The 23,904-nt window shown below is 57.7% G+C and overlaps 8 protein-coding genes across 8 annotated transcripts; all 8 read right to left on the bottom strand.

Moving 5' to 3' along the window:
• Positions 1–243: 243 nt before the first annotated feature.
• LBRM_18_0080 (conserved hypothetical protein) lies at positions 244–717 on the bottom strand (the record flags this gene model as incomplete). Its single annotated transcript, XM_001563883.1, has 1 exon — positions 244–717. One exon carries the CDS (start codon positions 715–717, stop codon positions 244–246), a length of 474 nt encoding a protein of 157 aa, XP_001563933.1.
• Positions 718–2,742: 2,025 nt separating this feature from the next.
• On the bottom strand, positions 2,743–4,908 carry LBRM_18_0090 (conserved hypothetical protein; the record flags this gene model as incomplete). The annotated part of the gene is made up of 1 exon (XM_001563884.1): positions 2,743–4,908. The coding sequence occupies one exon, from the start codon at positions 4,906–4,908 to the stop codon at positions 2,743–2,745; it is 2,166 nt and encodes a 721-aa protein (XP_001563934.1).
• A 1,118-nt stretch (positions 4,909–6,026) lies between these two features.
• LBRM_18_0100 (conserved hypothetical protein) lies at positions 6,027–7,466 on the bottom strand (the record flags this gene model as incomplete). The annotated part of the gene is made up of 1 exon (XM_001563885.1): positions 6,027–7,466. One exon carries the CDS (start codon positions 7,464–7,466, stop codon positions 6,027–6,029), a length of 1,440 nt encoding a protein of 479 aa, XP_001563935.1.
• An 864-nt stretch (positions 7,467–8,330) lies between these two features.
• Positions 8,331–10,769, bottom strand: LBRM_18_0110 (putative alpha glucosidase II subunit; the record flags this gene model as incomplete). The annotated part of the gene is made up of 1 exon (XM_001563886.1): positions 8,331–10,769. The coding sequence occupies one exon, from the start codon at positions 10,767–10,769 to the stop codon at positions 8,331–8,333; it is 2,439 nt and encodes an 812-aa protein (XP_001563936.1).
• Positions 10,770–11,509: 740 nt separating this feature from the next.
• Positions 11,510–12,865, bottom strand: LBRM_18_0120 (conserved hypothetical protein; the record flags this gene model as incomplete). Its single annotated transcript, XM_001563887.1, has 1 exon — positions 11,510–12,865. One exon carries the CDS (start codon positions 12,863–12,865, stop codon positions 11,510–11,512), a length of 1,356 nt encoding a protein of 451 aa, XP_001563937.1.
• A 482-nt stretch (positions 12,866–13,347) lies between these two features.
• LBRM_18_0130 (conserved hypothetical protein) lies at positions 13,348–17,817 on the bottom strand (the record flags this gene model as incomplete). The annotated part of the gene is made up of 1 exon (XM_001563888.2): positions 13,348–17,817. The coding sequence occupies one exon, from the start codon at positions 17,815–17,817 to the stop codon at positions 13,348–13,350; it is 4,470 nt and encodes a 1,489-aa protein (XP_001563938.2).
• Positions 17,818–19,246: 1,429 nt separating this feature from the next.
• On the bottom strand, positions 19,247–19,630 carry LBRM_18_0140 (conserved hypothetical protein; the record flags this gene model as incomplete). The annotated part of the gene is made up of 1 exon (XM_001563889.1): positions 19,247–19,630. One exon carries the CDS (start codon positions 19,628–19,630, stop codon positions 19,247–19,249), a length of 384 nt encoding a protein of 127 aa, XP_001563939.1.
• Positions 19,631–20,589: 959 nt separating this feature from the next.
• On the bottom strand, positions 20,590–22,515 carry LBRM_18_0150 (conserved hypothetical protein; the record flags this gene model as incomplete). The annotated part of the gene is made up of 1 exon (XM_001563890.1): positions 20,590–22,515. The coding sequence occupies one exon, from the start codon at positions 22,513–22,515 to the stop codon at positions 20,590–20,592; it is 1,926 nt and encodes a 641-aa protein (XP_001563940.1).
• Positions 22,516–23,904: the final 1,389 nt, after the last annotated feature.

Here is a 23,904-nt window from a genome sequence, read left to right on the forward strand (position 1 = left end):
TAAAGCGAGAGGGCATCACGAGAAGACTCTCCCGACCCTCTAGGACCGCGGAGCGAGAGAAACTGGAGACCGAGTAACAGACACAGATGACACGCGTGGGACCTCAACAAAAGAACAAGTAGAGACTTAGGCGAGGCACTTGACCAGTCCAGCCATTATCCGCACAAACACACACGCAGCAAAGAGGCGCGAAAGCACAGCAGACGGGGTGGATTTCTGCCGATCAGCGGTGCACAGCATCTCCTATCGCCTTTGTGAATCGATGATGGCACGCGCTTCCTTCACCTCTTCCTCCTGCGTGACGTGGCGCTCGCGCTCGCGCACCATTTGCATAATCTGCTTCGATACCCGGTGCTCGCGCACCTTGCGCTCCAGCACCGGGGTCGTAGGTCCTACGGTGTACGCGTGGTACACAAAGGATAGCCAAACATTACCGAATAGGATAACGCAGATGAATACCATCGACATTACAAATGTCTTCCAGAGCTGCAGTTGCGTCTTGCGCCAAATCCAGCGAGCACGGTTTGTGCGAAGCGGCTTCGTCCAACTGCCGATCTTATTCATGACGAGCATGCGGTAGAACATCGTGCGACGCGCCAACGTGTCCTTCACCGGACCCGCTCCCGGACCCCACATTCCGGGATGGTCCGAATACTTGGACGGCGTGGGAGCCAGATGACCACGGTTCATCCGGGACACCGTGCAGCGACGCAGCATGGCAACTATTTTTTCTTCGTTTTGAGTGATAGAGTACCAACTTGGAATGTGAAGGGAACAATGCAGCTAAGAAGCAATCAATGCACGTGAAAGGCCGATGCAGGAAGGGTGTCACTCGGAAACACTCGCGTGGCACCAGATCCCTTTGGGAAGCACTGACGGATGAGTCGAGCAGCTTAAGGTTCTGCTCTGCTAGAGGTGATGTGGCTTGGCAAGGAGAAAGGGAGAAGGGGGGCGAGAGAGAAAGCGTGCGGCTGCCATGCGAGAGGCCGACGAGGTCGCCAAGAAAGAAAGAAACGGCGCAGCACACATCTTCACCGTTCAGTGCGGGGGAGCCGCCGCACTGGAAAACACACGCGATGCCTCCGATGTAGAACGTCCACAGCGCCAACGGTGCCCGTGCACCTCCGTGGCAGGGGATGCAGCATATGCGTCATGAGAGCGCCGCGCACGCACTTCCCACGGACTTGGCCAACTTTTACCTGCGCCCGCAATGTTTAACACACTCATTTTTTTCGTTTTTTGCAATACCTCCTTCACAGTGTATACCTTCGGAGAGCGAGCAGCACTGCACCACAGCATCCCATAAGTTTTGCAACTTATCGTCTCCCTCCATCAGGAGACAGCCAATCGATGTACGCGCGCGACGACAGCCCAGCTACCTTCGGAGAACTACGGCTAAAGCCTGGGCGTCTAGAAGGCGCCGTCTGCCGCGGACGCCCGCCATGCGTCTCACGCGGTCGTCTCGTCCTTCCTCGCATACGTGGGGCGCAATCGGCGCCAGATGGACTCGGGTGGGCTACGCGCCTCGACACAGGCGGGTAGCGTCCAGGGTCCTGCTCGAGGACGGAAGCGGTGGCGCCTGTCGGGAAGGCTAGTAGAGGGTGCACCAGGTGCATGCCGGGTGTGCGCAGGGAGGAAGCCGGCCAGCTGCAGGCCACGCCCCTCGGACACCATGCCTCTCCCTCAGTCGCCTCAAGCCGCGGCGTCCCAGAAGGTGGTGTGGAGACCCTCCGCAGTGGAGCCTGGAGGACGCGATGGTGCGACGCGGGGTGTCCTCGCCGTGCGTCCGGCACCCGTGCCTTACAGAGGGTGCGCACGGGGCATGCGCTCGGGGAGGAAGGGAGGAGCGCTTGGGGCCTGTGTCAGGACGGCGTGGCTGTCGGGGGGAAGGTGCCTGCTGCCTGCCTCTTCTGTTTCTGCCAACGCCGCCGGGGGCGGCGTCTGGATGGCTTGCCCACATGCGGCGCGGCAGGCGGGACGTTTCCATGAGTCTGTGACGGCACGGGCACCCCGCCGTCTCCGGAAGATGCACGCCCTTGACAGCAGTGGGTGGGTCAGGCGGAAGGGGCCTGTGCATAGGCACGTGCCTCCGCTCAAGGAGCCCATGACTTGTCGTTCTCACGGGGCACAGAGGGGGGCAGCCATAGACGCCCGGCGGAGGAAGCCCATCCAGCACGAGCAAAATGGGCCTCATCACACCACAGCGTGAAATGAGGTGGGTGCCGGGCGTTGAACGATCCGCAGATCTCGCGTTGGCGCAGCGGGCACCACGCCGAGTCGGACGCCCTCATTGCACGAAAAGAGGCGGGAGGAGGTCTAGGCTCTGGCAGGGGTGGGGAGGGGAGGAGGTGACACACCGCTAGCGGAGTAGCAGGCGGCAAACCATCGGCACGCCATGTTCCCAGTGGCCGTCACCCTCAGCTGCGGGAATCCAAAGTGTATCGGTCAGGTACCCGTGCGGGGCTGGGCGAGGCGACTCTCCTGTCGCCTGGCTCGCATGGTATTCTTGCACTTTTGATATAGGGTGGTGCTGGTCAAGAAAAGGAAGCAAACAAACAACAAAGACACATATGCCCACTTTTCCAGTTGTGACACAGTAGAGAAATAGAAAAACTGCTAATTACGCCAGCAGGATGAGCGAAAACACACGGTATTCTACATAGATGAGAGAAGGGGGGCCCCTCGAGTGCAGGTATGGGGGATACTGCACAGATGAGTGCCCTCTCGAACGCCTGGGGGCCCTTAACGGCGGCGTGGAGGTGGCTTGGGGCGGTTTACTGTGTTCGCACATCGAGGAATGTGACGCGCTGCGACGTCTGGAGCAAAGCGGCGCTGGCAGTGTGGACATGGCACGTAATCAGGATTGATAGAGTACGTTGGTGGCGGCAAGTCCTTGATGGTTCCACCTGCTTTCAAGACTTGATCCACGTGCCGAGCTTCGCGTATTGCGCGACGAAACGCCACACTCTCCGCCTTCCAGTCCCGCGTTGGAGCTTTGGGCTGCGGCGCTGGAGAAACCTTGGCTGCAGCCGTGGCTCCTTCCGCGAGCCGCTGCTTCGTCGCATTGAATACCCGTCGTTTCTTTAGAGAGGCGCAGATGTGCTCATGCTTTCCTAGCGACTCTGAGACAAAGCGGCGGCCACAGTGTCTGCACGGCAGCCGCTCTACATCGCTCTCGGTGTGTGCAGGCAACTCATTGCCGCCGTCTTCCTCTTGAGGGTGCCACAGGTTGGACATCGCAGATGAGGTTGGAGAGGCAACATTGGTTGCCGCCAGTGTGGAGTTCTTAGCTCGCGCCCTTGAAGTGGACTCTTGTGGTTTGCCCACCTTCGCAGTCGACAGTCGTGCCATGTTGGTCACCGGTAGTGTGTTATTACAGCTGTCAGGTGAACCACCATCTTCGGTGGGGGGCACCTTCAGTACCTCTAGTCGGCCCCCGCAGTCCTCACAAAAAAGAGCCTTTTTGTCCTCTACAGCTTCTTTGCAATTAGCACAGTAGAGCGACGTCTTACACTCCGTTGAACGTCCCGTATAGGAGGAAGGAGACGCAGCGGTGGCTGCAGTGGCCGGTGCGACGTCTGCATCGCCTAGCGCGGCGCCACAGTTGTCACAAAAGTTGCCGTCCGCATCGCTAAGCGCCTCGCACGCCGGGCACACGAGGCGGCGTGCAGTCGACACGCCCTCGTTGGTCCCGCCTGGAGTACGTCTGTGCGATGGTGCTCCTTGGACAGGCTGCCCACACGTGCCGCAAAAGCAGGACCCACGCGGAATGTCTTCTCCACAATGCTGACATGGGTTGGAGTGCTGCTTGGAGACGAAGTGGTGGCCGCAATCGCGACAGAACTTTGTATAGGTGTCGTACTCCACCACGCCGCACTGCGGGCACACACGACTCTCAGCGGGAAGGGCGGAGTTGCAAGGGAGCCTGTTGTGCTTCGGATGAAGTCGGTCCTCGCTGGCGAAGGAGGTTGGTCGTTGGCGGCTTTCCTGCTGCTTTTCAGTATGCCGTCGCTCGTCACCGCCGCTACCCTTTGTGGATACAGTCTCCGCTGATACCGCAGCTGTTGTGGGGGTGCGCGAGCTGAGGCCGCCGCTGGCCTTTGCCTTGGATGGAGAAGCTGCCGTGGCTGGATTGTCGGGGCGGCATGAGCGTAAGTGCACCACTAGCCGGTCGGGCAAGAACCTGCGACGGCAGTTGGGGCACGCCTCTAGGTTGTTCATAAACTCCTGGAACTGCTCTTCGCTCTGCTCGCGAGCTGAGGCACCGGAGCGACCGCGCCAGTTCACTGTGTCGGGGTGCTTTGGAGGCTGGCCGCGCGAGCGTGGGTCGGCGTTCTGCCACTGTGCCAGCCTCTTCTCGTAGCACTGCGGCACGTGGATCCCGATGGAGGCAGTACCGAACTGCTGACCGCAGAGGTAACACGTCGGGAGAAGCGGGGGGCCGGGGGAAAGTGACCGGCCTCGAGGCGAGCGCCGCGGCTCGCTCTGGCGTTTGCCCCTCCCTGGTGCACCGCCCGCACCCCCACCCGCCTTTGTTTTGGAGGGTGAGATGACATCCTTTCCATCACCTTTGCAGCCGCGCAAGTGCACCGGTAGCCGGTCTGGCAGAAATGTGCGGGCACAGTGTGGGCACGGCACCAGCTGGGCATTGAACTCTTGATATTGTTCTTGATTGATTGCCTCAACCGAGACACCATTGCCGCCTTTCCACTTAACCGTGTCGGGGTGCTTCGGCTTTGGGCCACGGATAGCCGGGTCATTCCCCTCCCACTGACTGAGCTTCTTCTGGTAACACTGGGGAACATGAATGCCTATGGAGGCGCTACCGAACTGCTGACCGCATAGGTAGCAGACGCGGAACTGAGGACGGTGACCCACACGCTTCGGCCCTGCTAATGCAGGAAGCATATTTTTATATTGCCGCTCTGAAGAGACAGATTTCGCATGCGAAGGGACTTCAGGTGCGCAGAAACTTTGGCCTCCGAATTCTTTGTTTGGCTGGTCAGTTCCGCAGCGAAGGAGGAGACAGGGAAAAGGAAAGAGAGGAAAGGAGTCGGTGGTGCACGGTGAGGGACCGCGAGGAAGGTAAAACGTCCACGACGTCGGTGTCTCCTAGAAACGGTCTTGAGAATCGCAGGGGAGTGAGAGCGTGCCATGCCCAGCACCTTTCATACAAGACGGGATGCCATTGCGAGAGGGTAAGGCGGTGGAGGGGGTCCGCCGACCATCTGGAGTGACGTGTCCAGAGAATAGCGACGTTGAGAAAAACGAAGAAGCGAGCGGAACCAGCTGGTGGGCATCCTGCGCAGCGAAACAGACGGCTGGGTGCACAGAAGCACAAAAATAAATAGGGAGCTGGATGAGTCACTCCATGCAGGAAAAAGAAATCCTCTTCGGCAAAAGCTCCGGGTGAGGTGAGCCCACGCCAGTGGGCTCCCATTGCTTTTTCGTGATTCGATGTTTGTGCGCTGCATGCACTAAGCACAGTAATCACCTGCTGCACGGCAGCGAGAAGTACAGAAGAGAGCACCGATGAGAGAGATGAGGAAGAGGAAAAGGCGCTACACGCTACAGTGCTGCTAACAGAAAACAGAAAATCGAGAAAGAACAGAGAGAGGCGGTGCCACAGATACATAACACGTACACCAACAGTCGAAGTCAACGCCTGCTGACTGGGCAACCAAACAGCAAACGCACGAGATCAGCAAATGCGCACTTGCCTCACCACAGAGAAACACAGCCACAACAATCACAATCACGAAAAGTACCTCGTTGATATCATCCGGTAGACTGAAGAGGCCCACGGAGGCAGGTGCAGGGCGTCTGATGCACACCAGCTGCTCAGGTAGTCGTGAATGTGGGAGACACTCTTTTTGGGGTCTTCTGCAGGCACAGTGTGGTGTCTCCCCTTCGGTAGACTAGTGTCACGTGAGTAACTCGGGACACAGAGCCTTTCCTATCCCGCACACCCTCCGTACAGCTGAAAAAGAGAGCAAAAAAAAAAGCGCAGTACTCAAGTGCGATGTCTATTGAATCGCTGTTGGGCCAGGATTCGTGACGCTGGATGGGTACTTGGCACCCGCCAGCGGCTTGATGCGGAATTGCTGGCCTGGGTAAATCTCCTGCGCGAGGGCCTCGAGACCGTCAGTGCGGCCAAAGCCGGGCTCTGCCTTGGCGCGATAAATTCCGAACTTCTTCGCCGCCTCCTCCTCCTGCTCAAAAGCCGCCTTGTCTGCTGCCTCAAGCTCCCTGAAGGCGACGTCGAGCTCGTGCAAGGGGGCGAGCTTGCGCGTACTCCGTTCGATCTCGGCAGCCTCGCGGATTGTGTGTGGCGTGTAGGCGATACGTTCCCAGCTCGCCAGACGGTCAAACAGCGTGCTACGGCGGTTCACCTGATCCAGTTCGAAGGTGAGGATGTAGTTGTCGTCGAACCACGGGTTTGGCACTGTCCAGGCGGCGAGTTTGCCAAAAAAGCGACCAAAGCCACGGTAGCACGGTACTACAAGGCGCTTCTCGAAGTAGCGCGCAATCTCTCGGAATGCCTCCACGTGGGTCATCGTCTGCGGGCCACCAAGATCGAATTTGTAGCGCACGGCGCGGTGAGACATGGAGCACCGTACAACGGCACGCGCGGCGTCCACCACCCATGTCGGCTGCACCTGCGTGTTTGGGAAGCATGCCGGATAGATGTAGCGGCCCAGACCGCGGTAGCGGTAGTTCTTGCCGTAGAGCGGGCCGAAGCGGATGATCGTGGCATCTGGGTGGTTGGCACCAACGGCATCCTCGCCGCGGGCGCGGAAGTCGACATAGTTCGACTCTGATGCAAAGGTGGCGTCGAGGCCGTTGCAGAAAATGACGCGCTCTGCCCGCACGCTGCGCGCAGTCCAGCTGACGTTTGTTGCTCCGATCAGGAACACGTCGTGATGGCTATTATTGGCATACTCGGCATGGTAGTCGACAGCGAAGATAAGAGTGTCGCTCCCGTTCGCGGCGACGTTCACTTGAATACGGTCTGTCACGTCGCACTCGTGCAGTTCTAGCTTCTCTGGGTAGGTGCGAAGGAGAATGTCGAGGTCGGATCCTTGTAGGATGAGCGTGGGGTAGCGCGTGGTGGCGCGTACTTTTTGGATTTCTCGGTGCTCGCACAGCTCTCGCACAATCTCAGCTCCTAGGTAGCCGCTGGCGCCAAAGACGGTGACGCACTTCGCTGGCTTCGGGTTCAGGCGGCGCCGCTCGTGCGGCAGGCGCACAGCAGGGTTAGGCACAAGCATCGCCGCCCAGTACGGGCCGCGCTCGTAGCCAAACCCACCGCCAGTTGTCTTCGGCTTTTGGGTTGGGTACATTTGGCTCAAGTCCTTGCGGTCTAGGAACATGGACTCGGGCTGGTGGCCGAACGGGTCCCAGAAGGTGCGCCCGCCTCCGACGGTGGCGACTGCACTCGCAGACCTGGCTGAAAACCGCTGCATGATGAATAACGAGATGAACGAAAGGGCTGCTGCGCTGTTGTCGTTTGTGGGGAGGGAGAGAGGAAGCTGCTAAAACAGAGTGAGGCGAGGAAAGAGAGGAAGACAAGGCGGACGTATGGTAGCTGACTACGCGCTGCTGTCTGTGTGTACTTTTCTACGCTCTCTTGTGTTTGCGTGTTCCCCGTTTCTTGACTTTGGCCCACTTGTCAGGAGTGCTGCGGGTGTCTCTGGCCCCTGCTGCTGAGTCAGTCCTGATTGAAGAGCAGGACGCTGAAAAAAAGCCAGTACTACGTGGCTTCGTCCTAGGTGCTACGAGAAGGAAAACAGCAACAACCGAAAGCACACGCGCACACGCGCAGACGGCTGAGCACAAAGCGCCAGCGCAAAGCTCAGTGGAGGGATGGGAAGAGGCAGTCGGTACGTAGAAGTAGCGTGAGGGAAGAGGGATGCACGTACATCTGAGTGCTATGAAGTACAGGAGGCGAGAGGGACAGCCACCGTTCATTTCAAACGAGGGAAAAGGAAGAGCTCTTTCATTTCCCAAGATCGCAGTCAAACGTCACTTGAGGCGTGCCTAAAGCCCGTCTTCCGTCCAAACAAGCCTTTGGTGCCGCTTTTTTTTTATTATTGGGCTTCACAGACGCAACTACGCTGGCTGGGGGCCCCCCGCTCCTCGCCCCTCTACGGATTGCGCTCGCTCTCCCCCTGACAATGCACCATGGAAAGAAGTACATGACTAAAAAGAGAAACTATCTCAGATACGTGCCGTCCGCGCCGAGACGAGTCCTATGGTCTTCGCTATTCACAACACACGCATACACACCAGACAATGAACAGAGACTTGGCGTGGAAACGGGAAAGAATTTACTCATTTTCAAAAGAAATGAACCAGTCGGCCACCACCAGAACGTTGGGCTTACGCAGAACTACGGTCTGCCCCACCTGCTCAAATTCGAGTGGTGTCACCACCTCGGTCTGGTCGACGCGCGTGCTCAATACCACCTTGCTGGCCCTGCCAACGTAGCCGTAAATCACAATGCGCTCGACAGCGTTGGTAGCGTGAAAGAGCACTGTGTCCCCGGGAGAGTCATGGTAGGCGCTGCTCTGGAGCACCTGATTCGAGTAGGAAAAGGCACGGTGCACAAAGGCGCCGTTTTCATAATCGTAGGTTACACCGTCGTCGATATAGAGGTCGCCGTAGCTGTTGCCCTGCGCGTTGAGAGCCACGAAGATCGTAAAAGGGTCCAGGCGCGCGGCGAAGGTGCTGCGACGCAGCCGCAACTTCAACGGGACAATGTGGCCGCCCCGCAGGAACATCGGCATAGTACCTTTGTCCACGGACATTGTGTGCTGCCCGACTGCCAACTCGCCCGAGAAGTAGTTGTACCAGAGGGTTTCCTTGGGCAGCGGCACCGTCACCTCCGTAACGTTCGGTTTCACTACAGGCTGCACTAAGATGGAAGGGCCGAAGAGGTAAGCGCTCTGCACCTCACGCAACTCCGGCTGCCCCGGGAACTCGTAGAAGAGAGGTCGCATGATGGTGTTGCCCTCGGTGTGCGCGTGGTAGAAGGAGGTATAGAGGTACGGCACCAAGGCGTACCGGAGCGCCAGTGCGTTACGCACAAGAGACTGGGCCTCCACAGAGAACGTCCATGGCTCGCGGCGCTGCGTTTCCAAGTGGGAGTGAGTGCGGTAAAATGGCACGAAAACGCCGGCCTGCATCCACCGCACAAACAACTCCTCCTCCGTGTCGAAGAAGAACCCGCCAACGTCGCTGCCGCAGAATGGGTAGTTTGAGATGGACAAAGAGAGCAGCTCGGGAATGCTGTTCTCCAGGTGGTCCCAGCGGGCCATGTTGTCGCCCGTCCACATCGCCGCATACCGCTGCGACCCAGGAAAGAAGCTGCGTGTGAGGATAAAAGGGCGCTCTGGGGCCTCGTTGGAGCCCCTGGCCTCCATCATTCCCTTGTGAACGGCAAGGACCGAGTAGAAGCTGTACGCGTTGTGCACAAACCGGTGCTCAACGGCCTGACCATTGTCCAGCGTGTGCACCGCCGTCTTCGCCATGGTGGCCTTCTCGCCATGGAACACTGATGGCTCGTTCATGTCCACCCAGGTGTGGATATCGCGACTGCCGCCTGGGTAGTGGTCGTCGTAGAAGAGTTGTGAATACCAGTCACGTGTGCGTGTGTTGAGGAAGTCGGGCCACGAGCTTCTCCCTGGCCAGCAGTCGCCCTCGTAGTCCATCCCAGAGGCGTCCTTGACATAGTACTGGCCCTCCTTGGCCTCCTGGTGAATGCTGTATCCGCTGTCGCGCTTAACATGCGGATCCTTAACCGTGACCAACTTTCGACCTTTGGAGGCAAGCGCATCGGTCAGTACCTTTGGGTCAGGGAAGGTGTAGGGGTTCCAAGTAAAGTACTTCTTCTTGTCGGTGTGTTCAATGTCGAGCCACAGCGTGTCGTACGGCATGTTGTGTGCATCGTAGCCCTCGTCCACGGAGAGGCAGTCCTTCGTGCTCATGTAGTTCCACCGGGACTGGTGCAGTCCCAGACTGAAGTAGGGTGGCATCACTGTCGGTCCGGTGAGAGTCGCGTGCTGCTGCTGTACATTTGCAGGAGTGGGACCTGGCATGAAAAAGATGTCGATCGCACCAACCTCGGGCTGCCACCGGCACGACGGTGCAGCGCTGTCGGCGCTGACCTCCACATTTGTCTCTGACGGATTCAGAAAGAGAACCCCGCACGTCGACTGCGGGCCATACGCCATAATAAAGGGGATCGCACCGTAGAGTGCCACTGTACTGTTCACAGGGTAGTGGAAGCTGTCTGTGTTGTACATCTCGTACACCTGCCCGCCTTGCAGGGGCAAGTCTGCCGCGTGCTCAGCCAGGCCGTACATCGTCTGTGCAACCGGGAACGTAAAGTTGACCTCTGGCGCCGCCGTCGCGTTGGAGAACGCGGTTGCTTCGATAAGGGAGTTCCCGTGACACGAGAACTCGAAGCGCACATGCGGAGTCACTATGCTTACTGTCAGCATGCAGTCCCCGTGTGGGATACTCCATTGCGCGCCATTAACTCCTTTAATGGCCAGTAGAGGCGCAGCCGCAGGTAGGATAATGCCATCCGGCTGGTACGTCCAGCTCTTCTCCGGCTTAGCAGTCAGTCGCACCACACCGTTAGTGTAGCCAAACGCTTCCAGTGCCAGGCCGCCCTCTGTTGTTACCACTGGCACCGATAAAGCGACATTGCTTCCGAGCAGGAGTACCGAGAACAGAATCACACTCAGAGCAGAGCGCAGCATCCCTAGCTGAGCGGTGCAGCCGCAGGCTAGCCTCCATAGGGAGGAATTAAACAGAAACATATGCGCAGATAAAAAGGGCGTCTGTCGCGCGAGAATGTGCCATGCAGGAGATGCGTCACAGTCCGCTGGTAACGATGCCACTTGTCTCCGCTGGAGCGAGAAGGAAGGAGGGGGGTGCGTTAATGAGGCGCAGACGATAAGAAAAAGGCACAAACGACTCCGCAGAAGGTGCAGAATAAAACGATGAAGAATAGAGAGAAGAGAAGAATACGATGAAAACAAACGAGCTTCTCTGCACAGTGTGTCACTATAAAAGAGGAGCGTGTCGCAGAACTAGTGAAGGGAGCTAGAAAGCAGGTAGAAGAGAGAAAGAGTCAGAGAATGAAATCACGCGAGAGAGCGAGTCAGCTGCATGTGGCTTACCACAAGGGCTACCGCAGTTCCAGAGTGCATGACATGGAAGAAGGGAAAGCGGAAATCCTCAGCACAGCACAGAAAGAGGCCTCAGTAGTAAGGCCAAACGACTGAGCATATGCGCAGTTTGAATCCTCTTTTCATCGCTCATCTGCGTATGTGTTGGCGCACACTGCAACATGACATGTAGGTCGACAAGAGCACCCAGCCCACATGGGTTAGTGGGTTCCTACGACCTCGCGCAGCGACGTGCGGAGGCGTCCACATAGCTCATGCTCATCACCGGATGGAGAATGTCTCTCATCTCCCAGCGCAAGGCTTGCACACTACTGCCGTCGACATCGCAGCTTCTTCTCATCCACGTAGGCCAGTGACGCGTTGCGCGCAAACTCGGCGTGCAGTTTGTTGAGAAACTTGGAGCCCCTGTCGCTACTCCCCACCACGGCTGCCGTCCTGGGGTCTGGTGAGAGCGATGCGTTCAGCTCCGAAACGAAGAAAGCCAGCAGACCGGCCTGCGGAAGCACCAGGGACAGCTCCATCCCATGCTTTCGCGCGGCAGTCACACACGACATGGCGGAAATAAGCACCGTTACAGTGAGGTGCGGGCACATCTGGCGGCACAAACACACGACCGGAGCCAGTGTCTGTTCTACTGTGTAGCGGCTGCCATGGTGCAGCACCGGGTAGTGCTCGATGAACACAATACGAAAGCCGCGCTCAGCAAAGTTGTCCATGTCCGCCAGGATCTCATCCTTGAGCAAGATCTCTACCCCCTGCGAGGGGGTGCCACGTTCTGTTTTACTATCTCTGTCGCCTTGGCACCTCGCCTCCGCCGCAGTCCACTGACGTGTTCGGCGCAGTAGCACATCTTCGATAAAGTAGAACCGCAGCTGGCGCGAGCCATCACTGTACTTGGACACCTCCGACCTCTCTTCCGAGGAAGTGGAGCGGAATACACGAGAGAAGATGCGCCGGTTTGACCTGACCCATGTGACACCAGCTGCGTCCAGCACTGTCGCCTCAGGAGGCAGCACAAAATGCAGTGGCGGCTGTGTCAGGCGTTGGCACATGCTGGCCAGTGTGGACTGCAGAATCTGCGTACAACGGGGACTGAGCTGGCCGCCGTGCGCGCCGACAGCGGCTGCCAGACGCCGCTTCAGATCCTCCATGCTCTGCTGAAGCAAAGAGATTCGACTCTGCCTTCCTTGTAGTGACCCCGCCAATGAGGATGCACCGACGCTGCTGTCGCTGTCGTTCACACGACCACGCTTCAGCCCAGCAACGGAGCTGCAAGACGAGGCGCTGGGTGCGTCCTCGACGTTGTAGTGAAGCACTTGTGTATTGGCGCGCAGCTTTTTGCCACTTGCTCGACTCCAGCGCACAAAGACCTCGAAGCCCTTTGGTATCGCGGCAGGGTCAACCACGAAGGTCATCTCATCATACCTGAGAGCGTTGGCGGCTTGTAGCTTGACGCAGATGGCTCGCTTGTCGAGGAGTAGGGTATCTGTGGCGGTCTCCAGCATCGCTATGGGCGTGCGAGGATCAACTGCGACGGCAGCCGTGGCACCTGCACGTGAGGGAAGGGCCACCACCAGTGGGAGCCACAGGTCATGCGGGCTCAGCTGGTGCTTTTTCGCAAACTTGGCGAGACTACAGTCCTCGCTGCACATAAGGAGGCTCATGACGCGTGTGCTAAGGCAGCAGTGCGACCGAGGAAATCGCTGTTTATCACGAGCAAAAACGGCGATTGGGGTATACAGCGGAGGGGAGCGGGGGAAGCGCAGTGAAACATCCTGAACGGCAGTGGAAGACACATGGGCATGCGTAGAGAAGAGAGATGTCCCAGATGCACGCGTCCATGGGCACGAAGCCAGACAAGCCAGCAACATAGCCTCCCTCACGTGAGTCCGGCGTAGCACATGATAGCAAAGATTACCCGGTGCTGTTCTCCGCAGCGGACCATCCCACACATCAGGTGGCCGCCTCTTTGACTGCCACTCTAAAACAGGAGGACGCAAAAGCGCATCCGCTGTGACTTTATTTTTCCCAGTCGAGAGATGCTTCGCAGTCACGCCTTCATAGTCGTAGGACGCTCGCCAGTCAAGCCGCATCAGAGCGCTTGTAAGGCACTTGTAGCACAAGAAGAAATGACCCACACACCGACCTACATGATGTACCAGCCGTGCTTGCGCAGGCGAGACCCTACTGTGTCATGAATGTCCTCTACGGGCGCGGAAGCCTCCGTGCTGCTGCGAGGCAGCATCGTAATGATGGCAAACGGCGTTGTTTGGATCGTAGTGCCGAAGAAAGTGGCACCTCCGATGTACGGTCGACCTACAACGGGATGGCAATGTGCAGCACCTTCTGGGTGGGCGCCTTCCTGGGAGCTGTCGCTGCTCACGGAAAACCCCACGTCGAAGGCGCATTGGCCCTTGTCTGTCTCGTACCGTACCAGCGGCACGACTGGGTACATGCTGGCCCCACCGCCGTGCGCCGTCAGCAGCACAACAGTGAACGAGTTTGGCGGAATCTCTGGAGGCGGAAACCACAGCCACTGGGGCATCATCCCCCCACAGGATGGCATGTCAGGCATAGCATCATCATTGGCGACCTGCGACGTGATGGCGGCCTTGTAGAAGGTCTCAGAAAAGTAAAGTGGTGACGTGCCGCAGTTGAGGAGGACGTATGGTCTCGTGTTGGACGGGTACTTGTCCGGATCCTGGAGTTGCGCGGCGAGAAACCGCAGTCGCTGCTGCAAGTTGTCGGTGCTACATGTCTCTGCCACCATTGGTAACTGCACCCCGTTGCCACCGCCCAGGAGGTTTGGGCGGAGAGTCGCGAAGCCGGCCATGGCGTTCTTGAACTCTGTCTCATCGAATGTCTCCTGCTGGAGCTGCGTGCTTGCTTTGTTCAGAAGCGCAAGCCACGTCACCGTAACCCCGGCGCTGTCTAGCCGCTCTAGCGCGAGTCGAAGTGTCGCTGTTCGGTGGGTGTCACTGAACACGTTTGGCACTAGCACTGAGATCGACTGCATGTGGGCTGCGCCACCGCGTAGTCCCCACTCGACGCCGTTGGTGTGACACATTCGCTGGACGTCGTCGAGTGTTTGACATGCCCCCGCTGTGATGGCGCAGAGCCGCTGGTACGCCTGCTCCTCCGTCTCCGCTGCAGAAGAGCGTCGCTCCACCAGGCTCGGCTGCATGAACACCTGCACATCCCCGTCTCCGCTTCTGCAGAGATACAGTACGACCAGCAGGTCCCCTGGCGCTGACGCGGGTGGTCGCATCCGGTACGCAAGGACGGCGCCCATTGCATGTTCGGTGTCCCCTAACAAACCCGCCACAGAGGCCATTCCGCTATATGTCAGCAGCGGTGGCACGAAGTCAAAGAAGCAGCCGTAGAGCTGCATCGTGAGCAACTCCACCTGCGGCTCATAGTGTGGAATGTCAGAGACAACACAGTTTTTTACGCCCAAAGCGACGTACGTTGTGGGTGTCATGTACGAGTGAAGTGACTTGCTAACCGCAGCCATCGTCTCGCTGCACTTCCTCACGGGCACCGTCACCCCCGGCGACCCGCAGTTCTCCCGCGGGCTCCATGATGCCACAGTTGGCTGTTGTGGAATTGCATTCAGGACAGGCAGCAGCTTTACCGCGTAGTCGCCGTGTGCAGAAACAAGCGGCGTGACATCGACGTTCTCGACACCGGGTACATTGACGGGGCTGGTGCCGGCCATTGGCTTCAACTCTGTCTCGTTCAGCCGGTACATCATCCACAGAGTCCAGTCCTCCCGTGTGTAAACATTAATGAGGCGCCCCCCGACCACTCGGCGCAGACCACGCCACAGTCTCGGGTCGGAGCTGCACGGACAACCCATCAAGTAGACATTTTCGACAACGCCGTAGGCCTCCACCTTGTCCAGCTCTCGCAGGCATTCCACAATCACGCGAGAGCCGAAGCTGAAGCCGACCAACGTCACCGGGCGGTTGCCTCGGTGCTGGTCGAGCAACGCAGCAGCCAAGTCTTTGCCGGTGTAGGCAGAGCGGTTCGACAGCGTTGCGAAGGTATTGTCTATCACTCCAGTCGCCCACACCGCGAACAGCGGCAGCTGAAAGGTGCCCATCAGAGACCAGAAGGCATGCAAACTGGAAAACATGGAGCCTTGCAAGAGTGTTTTCGCTGTCATGCCCACCGCCTTCCTTGCCACCTTGTCAGCGATGTCGAGGTTCACTTGAATCGTCTCCCCAAACTGCATGAGGTAATTATCCTCCCATTGCAGCACGTACGGCTCCATTGACCCAAACAGCGCGCAGCGGTGCAGCACCGACTGCCACAGACCCACCTGTTGGTCTCGCATCGGTCGACGGGGGTCAAAGATGGCCGAGTAGCCACTCACTCCAATGACGAGCGTCGTTCTCTCCATGGCCAGCACGCCTGCTGTACCGCACCGCTCCACAAGGTCTTGGAACACAAGCTGCACCGTATAGAGTGCCACGTCGATGACGCAGGTGAGTGAGAAGAAAAGTCCCGGCGGCAGATCCACCGGGAGCTGTGGACTGCACGGCGCACATGGAGTCAGCGATTGGTGTCTCAGTTCCGAAAGGTTGTAAGCAGAGGCAAAGGCAACATTCACGTTGTTGAGGGAGCTAACCTCGAACTGTACCCTCACGTAGAAGCGCGGCGTGACGGGATTGGTGTAACTGTTCACCACCTCCACAATATAGTATCCCTCCGCCCCCGCAAGACTCCACTCGCGACTGGTGAAGTACGTTAGCGACGCCTCAGCAGGGTAGACGCCCATCGGTGAGGCCGTTTCGGGCCACTGCTGGCCGTTTATTATACCCATGTCGCGTGTTAAAACGTCATGCGAAGAGCGATTCACCAGCGACACGCCGAGCTTCCGCCGCTGCTTTACAGCGTGCCGGTATTCCAGCTGCCTCTGAGGCAACTCCTCCTTTGGGAACGTTACCTTACGCGACTGCAGCTTGTCTCCCGTGCTCGCAGGGTACACCTTCAGGTACGTGTACGGTGCCACGTGCAGCTCAAGCGCCACCCCCTGCTGGCGCCGCGTGAAGTCAGAGCAAGTGAGGTGATCTCGTAACCAGTTCTCGGCTACCGTCGGATCGAAGTCTAGCTCGTCCTTCTCGCAGGCCGCAGAAAGTGCCCAGGCACCGAAGAAGTCGCGCTCAGCACGGACCCAGATCCGCAGGGGCGTCGCCTTGCCGGTGCTAGACGATGGCGTAGCGACGTAACAGACGATGAATCCGGCACCAGTGAGGTGTGCGAACCGATTGACGCACGCGAATACGCCCGCGTGTCCTGGCACAACAACGGCCGGCGGCGCCATTGCCCATACTCCAGAAATCAGTTTAACAGCCTTTAGGCGGAGCTGGAGACCGTCGAGTTTGTTCTCGACAGCAAAAACAATGTGGCGGTGACGCTTCTGTAGCGACGGCAGATTTCTGGTGTGCGACATGGCAACCATTCTCGTGTGTAGGGGAACGACGACGCCGGGATTCAAGTCATCCTCGAATACATCGGAGAGGTCCCAAGAGGTGCCAGTACCACCACTGCCACTCTCCGCCAAAGGGTGCGAGCACGCAAGGAGGCGCACCACTTCCTCATTAACATCAGCCTCTTCTTCTGCCGCTGTCGCCACCACCTCAGGTGTCGACGACGCAGCCGTTTCGAACGCCTCGACATCGTCGACGGAACGCAGCATGAAGATATCAGAGTCTGTCGTGCGGCGAAAGGCCTTGTAGCCACTCAGTGAGGCACCTGTCACACCGAAGATGGCGGTGATGTTGGCGGTCGTCAACACCGGTGTAACAAGGGAAGCGAGGGCGGTAGCGTGAGTGGCGGCGCCAACAACGGTGGCAAAGACCCCAGTGCCGAGCACAGCGCTACCAACCGCCCCAATCGCGCCCAGACTCGTCGCTGTGGCAGTCACAAGTGCCGCGTACGCAGGGCCCACAAGGGGCGCAGCCAACCCACCCGTCACGGCAAGGGCCGCACCGCCTATCACAGAAAAGCCGCCGATAGTCGCGACACGCATCAGGCTGCGCCTTTGCTGCTCTTTGCTCCTCCGCACCCCATCCTGTTTTGCCACATCGGCCTGCTCGGCGGCGATGTCGCGGCCCACCGTCATGCGCAGCTGCGCCAGTATCGTCTCTTCGCGCTCCACCAGGGAGAATGGAATCGACAATATCCAGGAGAGTCTCTGCGCTGCTGCTCGCAGCCTTGCGTCGTACGAGCCAAGTCGCAGTGCGAGGTTGAAGGGCAAATTCACAACAACCCAGTCAAGCGAGGGATTGAGCACTGAACACACCGCTTGAACGTCTTTTGGCGTCCATCGCTTGTGATGGAGGTCAGGACAGGCGTATGGGGGTGGCAGAAGAACGCCATCAAGAAGGTTGCGAAGGCTGGTGTCGTCGACAACGGCGTAGAGGAGCGACCGAATCGCTACGCGGTCCTCCAAGGAGATGAAGATGGGCATCTCCGATGCAGGGACATCAGTGCTCTGGCACAGTCGCTGAATCTCCTCCGCTGTTCGCTGCGGTCGCTGCGGGCTCCATAGGTACTGGTAGCTGTCAAATAAACTGTAGGTGTTGCGCACAACAGTTTGGGCCGCCATTTCCTAGTGAAAATTCCTCCGCCACACAACAGAGTAAGAGCGGATGATCCTGAATCGAAAGTTATGTGATCGTGTAGCAGGGAGAGCAGGGCTCGAGCTGTCGAGGGGGGGAGTGGCAGCACAACCACCCCTTTGCAACTCAGTGCATGCGTACAGGGGTGTGCTTGTAGCTGTTCGCGCTCGCGCAGACGGCTCAGACGTGAAAATTTTCCGCCTCAGCACATGTGTGAGACTTGTGCGTCCGTGAGCATCAGACAGGAAGAGAAACCCCCCCAAAAAAAAAAGAAACAGTGGGGAGGAGACTGCAGCAATATGCGTGGTGGACACACACACACGCACGCACGCACTTCTACTGTACATGCCACCGTCCTCTCAGCACCAGGTGGCGACAAATCTGCTACGAGAACAGTAAAAGAGGGGAGTGATAAGGGAAGCAAAATAGGGAGATACACGCGTCGTGACAAGAACTGGAGTGTGGTCACTGTGGCTGTGATGGCGCTCTCTGGATGGAGACAGGGTGTGAAAGGGATAGTGTGAAGGCAGAGAAGAAATAGGCATGTGGTAGTAGAGGTCTCTGCAGAGTAGAGCTCTTTGGCTGTCCCTTCACAGATCTCCCCCGTAGAGGCGCGTAAGAGGAAGGCGGCGAGTCCGTTGAAAGAGAAGGAAGAGGAGCTCATACAGGAGCAACAACAATAAGACAGGCGAGCCTTAATCTGCCCCCTTACACCGCACCACCGCGGTCTGTTGCTGATGTCACGTGTTGGACAGTGCTGGACAAGGTCGCGAAACATATTTGCAGGGTAGCTCAAGGACAATATGCAGTACCATGCCAATAAAATGGTGGGCAAGCTACCAATTTATCGGAGTAACTAGCAGGAGCGCGCTCCAGGCTACCCCAGCATTGGCATTCAAACATGCGCATAATCCAGGCGTAGGGAGACCGCAAAATAAGAGAAGTCGGTGAGAGCCCACTAGAGGCGGATAGCCACAAACATGCGCGAGGAACACAGAAAGAGAGATATGTGGAGGAGGCAGAAACGAGAACAGAGCAAGAGTCACAGCGAGAGAGGGACACTGCCAGCAAACAGTTCGTTCACCACTCGCACTCGTGGAGGCACCACCGGCGACGGCAAGGCGCTGCGCTCGAGGAACTTGACAATCTTGAAGTAAGAACCACAGAGCGCAGTGCGGGCGGGGCGCAAAACGTTTCTCGGGCGCCCTCGAGCCCGTATAGAAGTGAACCGATTGAGGAGATTGTTTCCTTATTTGTTTCGTGGTGCTCGAGAAACAGATGTTGCGTGGCTCCCTCTCTCCCTCTGTGATCTACGTTGAGCACCACTGGGCCTGTCGCGGTGCCGCTCGAGCAGGAGAGTGCGCACCACGTCCGAGGCTCAACGAGCAAGAACTGTGCTGCGACCCAGCGATGTGTCTACGGCCGTTTCTCTTTCCATTGCTCTACAAACGCTTCGTAGCCAAAGCAGCCCTCACTCACAAACGCCCACACCTCTTCGGTGATGTCCTCGTGGCGCCTCTGCAGCAGCGCCACAACTTCGTCGATCGACTTATACACTGGACACGCGGCAAGCACGTGCGCGTCAAGTTCCTGATCCACCTTCTCCACGAAGGATCTGTACACTGTATGCTGCTCGTGCTCGTCCGAGATGGTGTGCAGGGGTGGCACTGACTGCCACATTTTCTCCAAGTCCAACGAAATCATGAAGTCTTCGATAACACCGACAACAGTATCGAAGGCCGCGTCCTCGGGCGAGCCGCCGTTGCCGCAGATGAGGAACTCACCCTCCTCCGTGTCCATGAATAGAACGCACGAGTTCAGTGGGGAGAGAGAGAGAGACAAGCTGATAGAATGTGCTGCGTGTGCGCGATACAACTTGTCTTCTCGACTGTGACTTGTCGCTGTGTGGGTCCTGGCCTGGCAAGCGTGGATCAAAAGAGAGCAGAGAAAAGACGAAGATGCGAGAGGTCGCGTGAAGAGTCGACGCCGACAGTGGAGAGGGAGGATGAGTGTGTGAAGAATGGGTGTGAGCCGTCCGCCATCATGACGTACTCTCCGAAGCCCAAAAGCCTGCTTACAGGCGATTCTAGTGTTGCAAGTGCCCCGGCGAGCACGGGATGCCGGGGAAAGACACGGGTAAAACTCCACGCGATGGTGTCATTCTTCCTTCTCCTGTATGGTTGGGTGCTTGTGTGCTGATGAAGAGGAGGGGGGTGTAATGGCCGACACACAGTAGCGCAGAGAGAGATGGCGTACAACACTGACGCCCAAACAGGCCTGTCAAAACGACACCGAAGACACGTGCAGGTGCTGAGAGCCGCAGTAGAAAAGAAAAATTGGCGCTCAGGTCCGCGAGAGCAGACCGCCTTACTGGGAGCACTCCTACGCTCAGACTACCACCGAAGCAGCCTTGTCTCCAGAATCACCGAGGCAGTTCCTTTAGAGAAACAGAGAGGGAAAGCAGAGAGATTGCACAATGTTGGCAGAAAGCTTTAAACATATAAAAGAGGGAAAGGGGCAGAGAAGGCGATGTTACTCAGCAATGCCTGCAATACACAACCGCAGTTGAGAAAAAAGCGCGCGGAAGATGAAATTGGATGCGCTCAGTACCGACATGCACGAGCGCAGCAACTCCATGACGCTGCATGCGGCAACGCCTACATGGCAGAAGGCTTGTCTGGGTGTACCCTCCCCTCCTCCGCCCGCCACCACACTCTCCGCTGGCTTTCTGCAGATGGGCGCATGACACACTCAAATCCCTACTCAATCGCCACGCGCTTTGCTTCGCTTCTCATATGCTTCCGCAAGCTCTTGCGTGGCACACTTGACGGGGGCACCGTTACTACTGTTGTTACCGCTTCCCCTAAGGTTGGCGTAAGACGCACCGCCGTCTGATGATGCCGTGCCCGGGCCTCGTTCAGCTTCCTTTCCACCATCACCACGTCAGCCTGTGTGATCCGCATGAGACGACTAGTGCGTGACACTACAGCCGTGTAGTCCGGCAGAAAAGGAGCGTCTGAGAGGAGGGCGTCCTCGCCGAGGTGGGAAAAGGAGCGCAACTCCGTTCGTAGTCGTTCGTGTCCGATAATCACCTCGACTCCGCCACTTAGCACCAGTGTGAAGGCGCTGCTCGGATGCCCGGCTCTGTAGAGCACTCGTGCTGGATCAACCGCGGCGAGGTCCAGAATCCCAGCCGCAACTCCTGGGGAAGATGTGCTATCGCTTTGCTCCTCACCATCACCGCATGAGTCGCCTACATGCACCACCACGTCGCCAACATGCTGCAGCAAGAACTTGACGTGAGAGACATTCCACGTTGCAAAGTACACGTACGCCCGGGTGAGGTAGTAAGCAAGTGCCCATAGCTGATCCTCCGAGAGGCACTGATTCTCTGACGTGGAGGACACGCCGTACGAGTAGAAATTCACCCGCGGCAATCGAGTTGGTGGCGGCTCAATCACTGACCCGTCGAAGGCCTCTACGTCTGACAGCAGCTTCGTATCACCCGAGTACTCGTCCTCGTCGTAAATCTCCGACGCAATGAGCTCCTCAATGACATCCTCCAGTGTCACAAGCCCAATGAAGCCGCTCGGCTCCGCCGCGTTCGACAGGAGCGCCATCGAGTTAATGACCTTCGGCATGCAGTGCACAGGCGCGGTAGGCTTGCTGCCTTGCCGCTTGTGGCCTGAGCCGTGCTTTGATGCCTGTTTGCCGTCGATAGTCCTGAACCCTGCGCGACTCAGCTGTGAACCCTTCGCACCCTGCGACAAATTCCTCGGCGATCCACCTTGCTCGTCGGAGGCAGCTTTGTCTGCTGGCTCCACGAAGAGAAGCTGCGTGTGGTGCTGCTCGAAAATGTACAGCACCTCCTGCAGAAGCGTGTCCGCCTTCACCACCAGGAGGTCGCGCGGGTGCTGCAGCACGAAATCACGCACTGTCATGTCGCTGTCATGGCAGAGGTAAGTGTTGCTGATGAGGTCCTTTACGTAGAGCACGCCAATCACCCTGTCGCGAGATTCTTGATACACCGGTACGCGTGAGATACCGTACATCCACAAGCGACGCTCGAGCGCTGTGTCAAGCCGGGTACTCGCCTCTAGCATGACGACGTTCTCCATTGGTGTCATGGCTGCATCTGCCGTGACCTCATTCATGTCCATCACACTCAGCATCATGCGCGCCTGGTCCATGTCGATGCCCGACTTGGCCGAGAACTTCTCACAATGCATGCAGATGAGCTTCTTCAACTCCTTGCGGTCGTATACCTGGCCCGCTTCGTGCCCCACCAGCCAGTCCAGGATCAGCCCCAGCGGCTTTGAGATGGGCCACAGCACAAAAAGCGAAATCTTGAGTGCTGGCAGACTCCTTGCGCCGGCCCACAGCGCATTGTTTTGGTTACTGCAAAAACTCATGGGGAGAATCTCACCAAAGATGAGAATCACCAGTGTGCCCAAGATGAAGTTCACGAGCTCGCTGCCACCCACAATGGCAGCGACAAGCTGAGAGGTCAGCACCAGAGTCAGCATGTTGCCGACGAGCAGAGTCACGAGAAGCTGGTGCCCCAGCATGCGTACCGGCAAAATCTTGCGCGCGTAGCTGCGGTCAGATTCCTGCCCCGCATCGGCTATAATCTCCAGATATATGGTCTCCATCCCAAGCAGCCCAATTGTAAGGCCACAGTACATAGCAGAGAGCAGAACTGTGCTGATACAAAACACAATGAGGACCCATTTTGGCAATGCTGCGTACCCGGTAGCTTCTTGTTCACTTGCGGCAACCTCGAGCGCCACGTGCGCCAGAATCCCTGCAGCGAGTGCAAGTAGCCCTCGTCGAGTATGTTTCGCTAAAGTAGCGAATGGCAGCGCTACTTTCATACCCACTTTTTAGCGCGTCTGTGTCGATGAGAGCGCGCAGCGCCGGAAAAAAAAAAAAGAGGGGAGTTAAGGTGGAAGAATGAAGTAAAGAAGAAGGCAGCGGCGGGAGAAAGAGAAGATAACCGCACACAAAAGACTCAACGATGATGAAAAGAAACGCAATTTCTCTCCTTTGGGGGGAGTTGTCACGTACGCATACGAAGACACACGCACGTGAGCAAAACAGAGCGCAAGCAAAAGAAAAAGAGTAGCGGAAACAAGTATAGACGCAACACACCTCAAAAGCTGCAGAATCAACAACGACAGTAGGAAAGGCCAACAAACTGCAGCCAAGACTGGGAAGGGGGCAGGGTCGGAGGTTGACCAAATCGCAGCAAGGCTTGGCGTATGCGGATGGTTGGGTACGCAATGAGAGGCAGTAAGAAGGAAGGCACACCTTTGGAGAGAGACTGGGGATCCGCACACGTACACGCACGCATACCCACTTCACAAAGGCCGATAAGAAGCGCATAAGGTGGGAGTGGTGGGGGGGCCGCTCGTCACCGCCCCCCGTGTGTGCCGCAGAAATACATGAAAGGAGAAGAAAAGATACGGTAGCGAGGGAAGGTGGATAGTAAAGTGAAGAGAGAAAATGAGAAACAACGCGGGCTTCTACGGGGGCATCGGTAGCATGTTGCGCCTCTCCATGACACGCTAGTCAGCTATTGTACAAAGTGTAGAAGGGAAACAGGGCTCGAGAGCCTAACCAATGCATGCACGCAGTCCAACATAGTCGGAGTGCGTGCATGCATTGGTCTCACTAGACTCTCTCTGTATGAGTGGTTCTCTGTGTTTATCTGCGCGGATGACTGCATGCTTATCTGCGTTGTCCTGATTTTCCTATTTCGCTTCTGCTTTCCTTTCTCCACTGATGATGCCGGCCACCCCAGTGCATGATATCAGGGTGTCTAGCACCCCCCTCCCCGTTGTGGGGAAGCCAAGAGTCTGCAGCCTGCCCTCGGGCACGGTTGCAGGCTCTTGGTCTCAGTGGACAGGCCCGGGCTGGCGCGGTGCGGAAGAGGCGTGCGGCCATGACCACAACTACATCAGCGCACTACGAATCGTGCCGACGATCCAGCAAACACGCACGCGTGTCCGTTGTCTGCTCCACTTTTGCGTCGCTGCGGTGATGTTGAGCCCAGTGCTGGGCACTCGCTCGCG

Source organism: Leishmania braziliensis, chromosome 18 (assembly GCF_000002845.2).
Source record: "Leishmania braziliensis MHOM/BR/75/M2904 complete genome, chromosome 18".
In the NCBI taxonomy this organism is placed as follows: domain Eukaryota; phylum Euglenozoa; class Kinetoplastea; order Trypanosomatida; family Trypanosomatidae; genus Leishmania; species Leishmania braziliensis.